We start from the raw sequence: 13,118 nt of genomic DNA, 5'->3' as shown, positions 1-13,118 counted from the left end.
ATTCCTTTTTTCAGGCATGAGTGGGCGGAGCGTCTATTGGCAACCATCATGGATCCTAGATGGACTTTATTACGGATGCAACATATCATCCGGGGACTTGAAACGGAAGAAGAATACAATACAGAAATGAATGCACTGTTTGTTAAACTTCATCTGTTAGATCCCCAGTCTGTCATTCCAGCATACCAGTTCTTACTAAATCAAAAGGGTAAGTATTCGATTCTAGAACCCGTCAAATACACAAGCATACTATAAACACGTTCATCCTTTAAGAATATCAATGAATAACAACGTAAACGAATTTTAAGAGTGGTCTTACTTATTATTTACTTTCATTTCCTTTCAGCACTTCCCGCGGTGAATCTCGAGCTGGCAACCCGAAATTACCTCGGCGGTCCACTTAATTCTGCATGTATAGAGAAAGACGTAGAGGTAGCCATATTAAAAACGTCAATGCCGATGAACGTATCAAGGTTAAGTTTAAATGACATTGAGATTTTTAGTGGCGTCGAAGTTGACGAATTTATTGTGACCGAATGCCGAAATCTTGGCATTTGGAATGGAGCAAGACCCAACAATATCCAGAAATCAAAAGTGACTGACAGATGTTGTGTCATGTGAAGACCTTGAGAAACTAGCTCAGGTGAATAAGATAATCGGATATGGTGTTTGTCAAGATCTGTTCTCTGAATGTGCGCAAAATGATTAATGTTCAGTGTAGTAGAAAAAGTCTTTGACAGCAGTGTCCATCCAAAGCTGGCTGGTCATAACAAGGGTTGAGATATCCGAGACTATTGCAAGAAAATTCAAATTGTTCTCCATGTTTCGTTATTTTCTTGGACTGTCATATTCTTCAGTGTGTATTTGAAAACCACTAAAACTCACTGTCGTTTCAAATATTAATATTGCATTGATTCAGGATGCTTCAAGCGTCAAATACATGTCAGATCTGAAGTACTTTTGCTGCTGACAGCAAACTACAAACAAAAAGCTCCATCGTCTACCGTAATTCGCTCGAGAGTCTTAAATAATCCCACCAATTTGAATTGGATTGAAGCCCGTGCTTTTGTGCGGTAGCCCGTTTTAACATGGTTCCATACGAACGAGACACGTGACAACATATACAGTAGTTTTACACCTTCTATACCAGGGCTCTGTTACATTAGCACCAGAAGACTAAAAAAAGAAACAGATGCTGTACACATTCATCAATAGGCATATTTCCAATCAGTTTATAAATTTATTAATTGTTTAAATTTCCTCATGACATAAACATCATGGAAATGCAATTTTTTTTTTTTAATGAAGGATGAGGTGTGGTTTGGGTTGTTTTAAGCAAAATGAGTGGATTAGGTTCATTCTAAGCAGTTCAGATGCTTCTTGGAAGTTCGTCAAAAACTTTCAGCCCGTGATTAAGAAAAGTAACTACAAACCTTGCAAGATCCCACATTTTTAGCAGATACCTGGCATGATCAGACTCACTGCATCTTTAGCCGTATACATCTTCCCCCATGCTCATTATGAGACGACTTTCTACCCAACTTGCGTGCGTAACGGAGAAGCTGATGGACAGTCCAATATGAGGCAACCAAAACTAGTCTTTTCCAACAAGGCATACGTGAAGATGAAATCAGTACATAATGTTACTAAATTTAGATGCCAACAGGAAGATGGTTTTTCTGTGCATTCAACTGATCTTTATTGCAAATCGGTTTCTTGACAGCCATGTATTTCAGCTGCATTAACACCGTATATCTGATTGTAATATATATCAATAGTCTACTATCTACCAATACAGATGCATTACCAAGTTAACTGTGAAATGTTTTTCGAAGCATATCAGTAAAGGTACCATAACACCTAATATTCAAAAAAAATGTCAGTAGTCTACCAACCAAGTTGCCTTAACACTCAATATTCAAATGTCAATAGTCTACCAGTCAAGTTGCCTTAACACTCAATATTCAAAAGAAATGTCAATAGTCTACCAATCAAGTTGCCTTAACACTCAGTATTCAACAGAAATGTCAAAAATCTACCAGTCAAGTTGCCTTAACACTCAAATATTCAAAATAAAATGCATCAGGAGCCCACCAATCAAGTTGCCCTAGCACCCCATATTCAAAATAAATATGTCAGGCGTCTACCAATAAATCTGCCTTATCATTCTATATACAAAAAATAAATATGTCACGAGTCTACTAACCAATCTGCCTTATCATTCGATATGCAAACAATAAATATGTCAGGAGCCCACCAATCAAGCTGCCTTAATGCTTCATATTAAAAATAAAAGGTATCAGGAGTTCATATATCAAGCTGCGTTAACACCCCATATTTAAAATAGAATGATTCAGGAGCCCACCAACAAAGCTGCATCAACACTCCATATTCGAAATAAAATGTGCCAGGAGCCCACCAAGAAAGCTGCCTTAACACTCAATATTCAAATTAAAGTGTGCCAGGAGCCCACCAATAAAGCTGCCGTAACACTCCGCATTCCAAATAAAATGTGTCAGTAGCCCACAAATTCAAGCTGCCTTAATACTCCATATTCAAAATAAAATGTATTAGCAGTCCACCAATCAAACTGCTTTAACACCCAATGTTCAAAATAAAATGTGTCAGGAGTCTGCTAATAAAGCTGCCATAACACTATATTCAAACTAAAATATGCCAGGAGTCCACCAGTCAAGATACTTTAAGACCCCATATTCAAAAAATGTGTCAGGGATCTACCAATAAAGCTCTTATCACTACATATTCAAAATAAAATGTGTCAAAATTCCGCCAATCAAGTTGCTTTAACACCCTATATTCAGGAGTCTACCAATAAAGCTGTCTTAACATTCCATATTCAAAATAATGTGTCAAGAGTCCACCAATAAAGCTAACTTAAAACCCCATATTCAAAACAAATGTGTCAGGAGTCTACCAATAAAGCTACCTTAACGTCACATATTATGTAATAAAGCATGTCAGGAGTCTACTAATAAAGCTACCTTAACGTCACATTATGTAATAAAGCATGTCAGGAGTCTACTAATACATCTGCCAATGACGAGAGAAGAAACTATATATCAGGACCGACCTGTTGTCTTTTATTCTGTCATCCATTGTAGAATTTTGTAATAGAAATTTGTTTTCTTTAATCATGGGTATAATTTGTTTTAACCCAATATTGATTTACAGTTATTTTTGGTAATGCATTATACCTTTATTTTTAGCACCAGTATGACCTTTTTCTGACATGATTCCTTTTCCTTATTTAAAGCAGATGTTTATTCACAAGACCTTATAATGTTGTTAATAATCTATACAAACCTGCAAACATCGATATCATATACATGTTCCAGTATACACTGTGTCTGAAACTGCCTTTTATATTTTATAAATCTCGATTTTAGGAGTATTGGTGTAATGATAGTACCAGCAGAAATCATGTTGTTAGTACTCTCTTTACCAAGTACGGTAAGGTGTCATCCAAGTATTAGCCACAGTCAATTGGAGTACCGTGCTTGCTTTTGTATAATACTGTCTTCAGTCTATTTTATGGCATAGCACCGTGCTTGTATGTTTTACAATATTGTCCCAGTCAATTTCAGAGTGGAGTACTGCGCTAGCTTGTGTTATAGTATTGTTCACGGTGTATTTTATAACAGAGTATTATGTTTGTGCATATTATTGCCCACAGTCTATTTTTTTGTAGATTAGCGTGCTTATTTTTTTATATAATGCGTATCCATCAGTGCAACATCCAAAACTCAACTCTGCCCTTTCATAATGCATAGCTTATTGCGCCGACAAATCAGGGTCTTCACTGTTTTTTCTGCGTGTGATTTTAAACAGTTTAGGCAAGTGTCTCTCCTGACTTCTTGAGATTTCTACCATATTAGTGTCCAATAAATTATTTAAAAGTGAACAACGAGAGTTCCTTGATATGGAAGGAAGAGCTTTCCCGAAATTTGGAACAGTAATTTGATTGGTCAACGTGATGAAATGACGTAATACGTAATTGTGAGTACGGGGTTACTTTATGTTTTGCTGCAAAAATGGACAGTTTCGTTCACAGATTGAGACACGAGATCTGCATCTACGTTCGTTTGCAAAGTAATAATGTATGATTATCCATTTTTGCTCACAATGTAATTTTAACTTGAATGAATGCAAAAGGTATGTCAAAATAATTTATTTGATATTAACACATGTCTTTTCAGTTTCACTTTTATAACATTTGAACAAGCACTTCTCTTCGGTAATAGCGACCAAAACCATTTACTTGACCCTCGTATTGTGGAGATCTCTTAGAGGGACCGGAGAGGTACCGTTGAACGAGACTATCGAACAGGTAGAACCTGATCTTCCAGTGCATTATGCGTCAGGGGATGTAGCCCAATGCAATTCGTAGTTTGATGCGCGTGACGCAATGATAATTGATCTCTACCTTTTTGTTTACGTTATAAGCGGCTCGTGACAGTAGTCCCCATGTAATGCTCCATTGGTCGTGCTGTTAATAACATTTGTGTTAATGCATTTGTTTTGTTTTTTAAAAATTGCTTATCACATTTATTTTGTCCATTTCTTTATCATTGCAGTGTCTGGCTTTTTTGTAATTTTTTAAAATACCTTTTCTTTATCATTGCAGTGTCTAGTTATTTGTATGTTTTCTTCTACAAATTTCGATAATTATATAAAGTTGCCGAAATATAATAACTATATTGAAATGCGGTTCGATATAGATGAAACGCTTTTGGGAAAAAAAAGGAATAAACAGAGACAGCGACGATGGGATCCTAATTACAAGTAAACAGTGCAATCAATATATTATAATAATTTATCATTAATCAACATTTATTCAAGCAATTAAATGTATTCAGGAGATAACCTATATTCTATTTGCTAAAGCGTATCAGGAACTGCTCATGTTGTGATAAAATCCATTTCCAACTTTTGTCTTTATCTAGGAATATTATTACTTTCGCCTGTTGAATTAAGCAAACCTTTATGTAGTTCACCAACTCATGAAATCCGTAATGACAAAATTAAACTTGTGGTTGCCATTTTGTTCGAATATCCTGGCTTTTCTTAACGCCTTATAAAACTGTCACATTGCATGAATCATATTAAAAATATAGCATACGTATTTACTTATGTATACTGTCTCAACCTGTATGTACATCGTTTTTTAAAGTGTGCAGAGGAATAAATGTCTGGTTAACCTCCTTTCTGAAATTATGTTGTTATATTTGATATTTTGCAATATTATTTTGCTGTTTGAAAATTATGTTTGCTATTTTCTAGCATAAGAAATTAATTTGGATGTATGGAAATTTTGGTGGAAAACTTCAGCATCATCATCTCTCTCTCTCTCTCTCTCTCTCTCTCTCTCAAACCATATGACTACATACTATTTATTCACTCTAAATACCAATCGCAAAATAAACTTTCGTGTTGTAAAAGAAACTTGTACATGACACGAGTAAATCAATAACGCAGTGGATTTATTTTTCTAATTCAGACCACTAATTTCATTGCCTAATACGCTCTCACATATCAATATTGAATCAATGTACAGTTAACCTGTTCTATAATTTCGGCTCTATGTTGTAAGGGATACAATTCTGTAAATATCGCAATATTCGTTCTTTCGATTTATCTCCCTTACCAAGTAACCTTTCATAACGTCACACATTATTCCATGTGGGTGAACTGTCTATGTTGTTGTTGTTGTTGTTGGGTTTAACGCCATTTTTCAGCACACGATAGGCTATGCATGGCGGCCAGTATTAATGATGGAGGAAGAACCCGGGAAAACCCCGAGAAGAACCACCGACCCACGAGAAGCTACTGGCAAGCTGAACTGTCTTTGTCGTTCTACTCCTGATTATCAATGTATCCACTTGGCTCTTATAACTGCATTTCAATATGGTGTGGGGGTGTAGTGGTTGTCTAGGGGTGGGGTTCTTCTTATAGACTTTAACGAATTATGAGAAGTTCCCCCTGGTCCTTATTCAGAAGGTTAATTCTGGACACTATATTATTTATTGACTAAATATATTTATGGCTACGAGCCCCCAGTCAGCAATGCCGACAGTTAAATTAAAAGAAATACAAAGATGAAATTTAAACAATAACAATTTAATAAATGAAATTTAAAAGAATTTAAAGTAATCAATGTCTCTCTTTCACCCAATGATCCCTTTGATCATCATTTGAGTTCACAGTGTGAGGAGATTTTTCCCTTCTTGAGTGCTACTCATCTAAATCTCTTCGTTCCCTTGTCTTTCTCTCCTTTCGTGATCTCCACTTCCGCTTCCTCTTCTATAATCCTTGTTCCTTGCCGTTATCTTGACTTCCGGTTCCTCTTCTAGCATCCGGAACCCTTGACGGTATCCCTTGAGGTCACCCGAAATTCACTCGGTATCTCTCACCGTCACCCGAAATTCTCTGAACTTCTCTCGTCCCCCGAAATTCTCTGAAATTCTTTCGTCCCCCGAAAGCTTCCTGATCGAAGCTATTTCATGAATTTCCTAAATCCCGCCAATTTTTACGAATGGCTAACGGAGTGTGTGTCACTGCGACTCTTAAACACCAACTGACGAATTTCAGGCTTGTACAAGTCTTATGCCAGTTTCTCGAATCAAGTCCCACCTACAACGCATCCCGATTGGATGGCGACGGACTATGGTCATTTGATCGAACTGTCAATCATAAAAATGTCAGTCTGTGTGTCCCCATGTACTGTCCAGCCTACCATTGTCGGCTTCCGGCTCTTTGAAGTTGTCTACGTCACGTGTTCCCATGTACAAAGATTCCCGCCAGATTTCCACTCAAGAGCTCAAACAAAGACTGGGTTACGTAAGAGGATTAGCCAACTTAGGTACTTGGAAAACAAAGCTTACCTGGCTCCACTTACAGACTTATAAATACATGTATAATACAAGGGGTTGGGGTAAAACATCACATCCCCCCACGCTTGAGAATAAAATCAGGATTTTATTCACTCAAACTACAAAAGCAAAAGTGTTACAACGATGTAAAGAACAAAATCAGCAAAATGAACTAAATGCTAAACTGAGTATGAACACGAAAATATAACAAATGATCTATATCATTTCGGCGCTTCTACTCATGAAATCTGCGCCTACGTTTTCAGATCCTTTCACGTATCTGATCTGCATCTGGTACTGCTGTAAAAACAGCGACCATCGCATCAATCGACCATTGGACAACTTTGCCTGCGCCAGATAGGCGAGTGGTTGGTGGTCGGTCTCCAATATGAATTTACGTCCATATAGGTATCGCTCGAACCGTGATATGCCGAACACGATTCCGAGACATTCCCTCTCCGATACTGAGTAATTCTTCTCGGCAGCAGACAACTTCCGGCTGCCGTATGCGACAGGAAAAAGCGTCTTGTCATGCTCCTGGAGCAGTACTGCTCCCAGTCCCGTGTCGCATGCATCGGTGCGCAGAACGAATTCTTTATCCAAGTCCGGTAGACGAACAACTGCGTCGGATGTAAGTCTATCCTTTAGCGTTTGGAATGCGTGCTCACACGCATCTGTCCAAATGAACTTACTCGGGGTCCGTTTCTTGGTTAGGTCAGACAACGGGCCCGCAATCGCGCTGAAATTAGCGACATACCTCCGGTAATATCCGGCCAGTCCCAGGAATGACCTCACTTCCGTTTTCGTGGTGGGGCGTGCGGCGTTTCTCAACTGCTCCACCTTCGACTTCTCTGGAGACAGCGTGCCTTGGCTCAGGGTATGTCCTAAATAGTCTAATGTCCTGAAACCAAGGTGACATTTGGAAGGGCGGGCTGTCAAGCCCTCCTGACGTAGCCGCTCCAAAACGTCAGCTAACAGAGCGAGGTGTTCACCCCACGTCTCTGTAGCTAACAACAGGTCATCCATGAAGTTGTGGACACCCCTATCGCGCAAGGGCTCCAACAACTTCCGCATCATTCTGGTAAAGACGCTGGGCGCGTTTTGTACCCCGAACGGCATCACCAACCATTGGTATGTCCCGTCGGGAGTAGCAAAAGCAAGCTTCGGTCGGTCTTCTTTCCTTACCGGAATTTGCCAATACCCCTTGGACAAATCCAGTTTGGAAAAATATTTCGCTTTCGAGACCGAAGCGAAGATATGTTCGGGGTCAGGTAGCATTTCAACTTGAAATTCTGTCACCTGATTCAGCTTCCGGTAGTCGACGCAGAACCGATGGGTGCCGTCCTTCTTCTGCACTAAGACTACTGGTGAGCTGTACGGAGAGTCGGCAGGTTCGATTACTCCCAGAGCAATCATCTGCTCGATTTCTTCCCTTACAACTTGTCGTTTCGCGTGGGGCAAGGGGTAGGGTTTACGCTGAACTGGTCGGTCGTCCACCATCTTTAACCCGAACTCGACAAGCGTCGTCCTCCCGGGTTTTTCTGTTAGCACGTCGGAATATCCGGCCAGCAAGGTCTCTATCTCGTTCCGCTGCCCTTCAGTTAACATGGGGTCACACTCCACGTCCGACGGAATCTCGGCCCTCGTTAATGGACAGCTCGGGACAGTGTTAGCACCTTCCGTATCGCCTTCGATATCCTCGGTGACTATCGCTGCGACAACAAAATCGCTGGCGGTCTCCCTTTCCCGGTACCTCTTGAGCAAATTGGCATGGTACAATTTCTCTTTCGTCGGTAGCTGTATCCGGTAGGTTTGACCTCCGACCTTCTTGGTGACGACGTATGGACCCCTCCAGGAAACTTGCAACTTGTTGTGTTCCTGGGGCAACAACAACAACACTTTGTCCCCTACCTCAAACTGACGTGGTTTTGCGCGCTTATTGTAATTTTTCGCCTGTTGCGCCTTAGCTCGTTTGAGATTTTCTTGCGCGAGAGAACAAACCTCTTCCAGTTTGTTGCGCAAGTCCGCGACGTACTGGTAGGTAGTGCGTACTTCCTCTACAGCGTGGTCGTCTGTCCACAGCTGTCTCAGTACGGCGATTGGGCCGCGTACGGTTCTCCCGTACAAGAGTTCAAAGGGAGAGAACCCCAAACTCGCTTGCGGTACTTCCCGGTATGCAAAAAGCATGGCCGGAATATACCGGTCCCAATCCTTGGGGCGGCCTTCGCACAATTTCTTGAGCGTGTTTTTCAAGGTCCCATTAAACCGTTCGACCAATCCGTTACATTGGGGGTGATACGGTGTAGTCGTGAGGTGTTTAATCGACATGAGACGATTCACCTCCGCCATCACACGACTCATAAATTGTGTTCCTTGATCGGTCAAGATCTCGTCGGGCACTCCGACTCTTGACCAGATCGCAAACAGAGCTTCCACGACGGTTTCCGTGTCAATGTTACGCAACGCAACGGCCTCCGGATAGCGTGTAGCATAATCGACAACCGCTAAAATATATCGATTTCCGTTCGCAGACGCGGGTTTTATCGGTCCGATTAAATCCATGGCAACACGTCTAAATGGTTCATCGATAAGGGGCGTACTCCCCAAAGGGATGGGTCGCTGATCCGTTTTCGGTGCCATTCTCTGGCATTTGTCACAGGAGAGACAGAACCGTTTTACGTCTCCCTGGACCCCTGGCCAGTAAAACTCTTTTACAAGACGGTCACGCGTCTTAGCAATTCCCATGTGTCCACCCATGAGACTCTCGTGTGCAAGTTTCAGTACTTCGCAACGCTTTTCCTTTGGCACGACGACTTGCTTGAAGTGTTCGTTGTGTTTCCTGGCGTGGCGATACAAGATTCCCTTCTTGTAGACAAACTTCACCGCGTCGTTCGGAGTTTCTCTTTCTGTTCCCGCTTCTGAGTGTTTGTGCAACTGCGCCAGAGTTGCGTCCTCCTGTTGCAGCTTCCTTAACTCCGCTGGAATAACATTACTAACCGGTGTCGATGTAACTTGGATTGGCTTTTGTTTCGGCTGTCGACTCATGGCCCTGGTTTCAACAGCACTCACTGGCATAGGTGTGCAGGTTTCGGGGTTCGGCTGGGGTAACACATAACGACAACCCAATATGACGTCATGTGATAGCCCCTCCAAGCAAGCAGCTTCAATTTTCCCCTTCACGTATGGTGAATCGAGGTCAATGACAGCTACTGGTAATGAGTCACGCGCGCAGTTCGCGTACTGAACTTCTATTACCTCCCCTGTATAGTCCTCCTGTTTGACATATTTCTTGTCGACAAGCGCGGGGACGCTGCACCCAGTGTCATACAAGATGGTGGCGCCTTCACCATTGACAGTTGCGGCCGCAAGGTTGGCTGGGTTGCGACTCGCTTCCGGCACACATTCCTTCTTAGCTACGACATTCACCTGGGTCTGCCTGCCCTTGGGACAGTCCCTGGCAAAATGCCCCAGATGATTGTAATTAAAACATGTCGGCGGCCCTCGCCGACTTGCAAGTCCTGGTTTCGTGGGTGAGGCCTGTCCAGGTCGATAGGCGGCATCCCTACCTGTAGGTGCCCCTCCGACCTTCCCGTCGCCCTGACGGTTACGGACAGCCGGCTCAACCTCCCCCATACGACGCGACTCAGAGGGTCGGGGTCGGTCAGCAACCCCGGAACCTCCACTCTTCGAGTGCGCCTGCTCGTATCGCTCCGCCATGTTAGCGATCTCTTCGAGCGTCCGGTGTTCTCTTTCTGCTAAGAAAACTGTCAACTCGCGACGGTAAGTACCCAGGACATGTTCCTTGAGTATTACCTCGCGTAGCCCTTCGTACGTGCGTTCGACTTCGGCCATTTTCATCCACTTCTCAAATAAACCTCGAACACGGTTGTGGAATTGAGAGTGGGTCTCTGTTACCTATTTCACCGAGTCCCGGAAAAGTTTCCGGTAAGTCTCGGCGGTCAGCCGGTAATGGCAGAGAAGCGCCTTCTTGAGGGCAGTGTAGTCATCAGCCTCTTCTGCAGTTAAGCTGTGGTAGACTTCCCGAGCTGCACCTTGCAAAAAGGCTGAGACATTAATGGCCCAGTGCTGTTCAGGGACCTGATGAGCGCGTGCGAGTTTCTCAAACTGGACGAGAAAATCGTCAATAGCCTCCTCCCTATCATTGAAGCGTGACATGTTGATCTGGACTATCCGGTGGTCGATGAAAGGTCGGCCGGTTGTTCCAGAGCTTGTACTGGCGTCGTCCCGTCCGTTGGTCCTAGCTTCAACTCTGACCTTTTCCATCTCCAGAGTGTGAGTGAGTCTGGCTAGCTCCAGCTCTTTCTGGGCGTCTCGGTCCGCTGCTATCTTGGCTTGATCCGCTGCGATCTTGGCTAACTCTTGGTCCGCTGCTATCTTGGCTAGTTCTCTCTGGGCTTCTCTTTCCGCTGCTTTTTCGGCCTTCCATTCCTTGATCCTTTCTTCTATAAAGGTTGCCAGGCGATCTCCCTCGTATCCAAGATCTTCCGACCCCATGGCGCGGTATTCCTTTATCATTTGTCGTTCGGTAGCCATTATACTAATGTAAAGTGATACCTTGTCTCAAAATTCAAACAATATACAGATATTTGTAATACCAGTTTAAATACTTACCTGTCGACAACAACTAGTTTCGTTCAGGTAAGATATTTGTTCGATATCTGCTTCACACGTACTGATATGAATGGAAGATCTACAAAGCCTGCACATATGACAATAAAAATACAAGATGAGAAAATCACAAAATTTCAAATACAAAGAATGGAAAATATCTCACACTGTTCACTAATACTTCTACCAATAACTTTAAGTCCCAAAATAATATATATGTCTAATTCATATCCCGGACGAAGCGCCCACTGTAGAGGTGTAGTGGTTGTCTAGGGGTGGGGTTCTTCTTATAGACTTTAACGACTTATGAGAAGTTCCCCCTGGTCCTTATTCAGAAGGTTAATTCTGGACACTATATTATTTATTGACTAAATATATTTATGGCTACGAGCCCCCAGTCAGCAATGCCGACAGTTAAATTAAAAGAAATACAAAGATGAAATTTAAACAATAACAATTTAATAAATTAATACTATTTATTCACTCTAAATACCAATCGCAAAATAAACTTTCGTGTTGTAAAAGAAACTTGTACATGACACGAGTAAATCAATAACGCAGTGGATTTATTTTTCTAATTCAGACCACTAATTTCATTGCCTAATACGCTCTCACATATCAATATTGAATCAATGTACAGTTAACCTGTTCTATAATTTCGGCTCTATGTTGTAAGGGATACAATTCTGTAAATATCGCAATATTCGTTCTTTCGATTTATCTCCCTTACCAAGTAACCTTTCATAACGTCACACATTATTCCATGTGGGTGAACTGTCTATGTTGTTGTTGTTGTTGTTGTTGTTGGGTTTAACGCCATTTTTCAGCACACGATAGGCTATGCATGGCGGCCAGTATTAATGATGGAGGAAGAACCCGGGAAAACCCCGAGAAGAACCACCGACCCACGAGAAGCTACTGGCAAGCTGAACTGTCTTTGTCGTTCTACTCCTGATTATCAATGTATCCACTTGGCTCTTATAACTGCATTTCAATATGGTGTGGGGGTGTAGTGGTTGTCTAGGGGTGGGGTTCTTCTTATAGACTTTAACGAATTATGAGAAGTTCCCCCTGGTCCTTATTCAGAAGGTTAATTCTGGACACTATATTATTTATTGACTAAATATATTTATGGCTACGAGCCCCCAGTCAGCAATGCCGACAGTTAAATTAAAAGAAATACAAAGATGAAATTTAAACAATAACAATTTAATAAATGAAATTTAAAAGAATTTAAAGTAATCAATGTCTCTCTTTCACCCAATGATCCCTTTGATCATCATTTGAGTTCACAGTGTGAGGAGATTTTTCCCTTCTTGAGTGCTACTCATCTAAATCTCTTCGTTCCCTTGTCTTTCTCTCCTTTCGTGATCTCCACTTCCGCTTCCTCTTCTATAATCCTTGTTCCTTGCCGTTATCTTGACTTCCGGTTCCTCTTCTAGCATCCGGAACCCTTGACGGTATCCCTTGAGGTCACCCGAAATTCACTCGGTATCTCTCACCGTCACCCGAAATTCTCTGAACTTCTCTCGTCCCCCGAAATTCTCTGAAATTCTTTCGTCCCCCGAAAGCTTCCTGATCGAAGCTATTTCATGAATT

At 41.9% G+C, this 13,118-nt stretch overlaps 1 protein-coding gene across 3 annotated transcripts in view; it reads left to right on the top strand.

The window, feature by feature from the left end:
- LOC149783153 (uncharacterized) overlaps positions 1–5,223 on the top strand; it is a 42,051-nt gene extending 36,828 nt beyond the window's left edge. For all 3 annotated transcript variants that reach the window (XM_089931388.1, XM_089931391.1, XM_089931390.1), the window contains exons 4-5: positions 15–208; positions 347–5,223. In XM_089931388.1, the coding sequence (XP_089787514.1) occupies positions 15–208; positions 347–621 (469 nt within the window). In that variant the 3' untranslated portion in view covers positions 622–5,223. The remainder of the gene's footprint in view (positions 1–14; positions 209–346) is intronic.
- The last annotated feature ends 7,895 nt before the right edge of the window (positions 5,224–13,118 follow it).

This window comes from Sinohyriopsis cumingii, chromosome 14 (genome assembly GCF_028554795.1).
Source record: "Sinohyriopsis cumingii isolate HCF-2022 chromosome 14, ASM2855479v2, whole genome shotgun sequence".
Lineage (NCBI taxonomy): Eukaryota > Metazoa > Mollusca > Bivalvia > Unionida > Unionidae > Sinohyriopsis > Sinohyriopsis cumingii.
The sequence above is the reverse complement of the archived record's forward strand: the minus strand, read 5'-3'. Positions and strand labels throughout refer to the sequence as shown.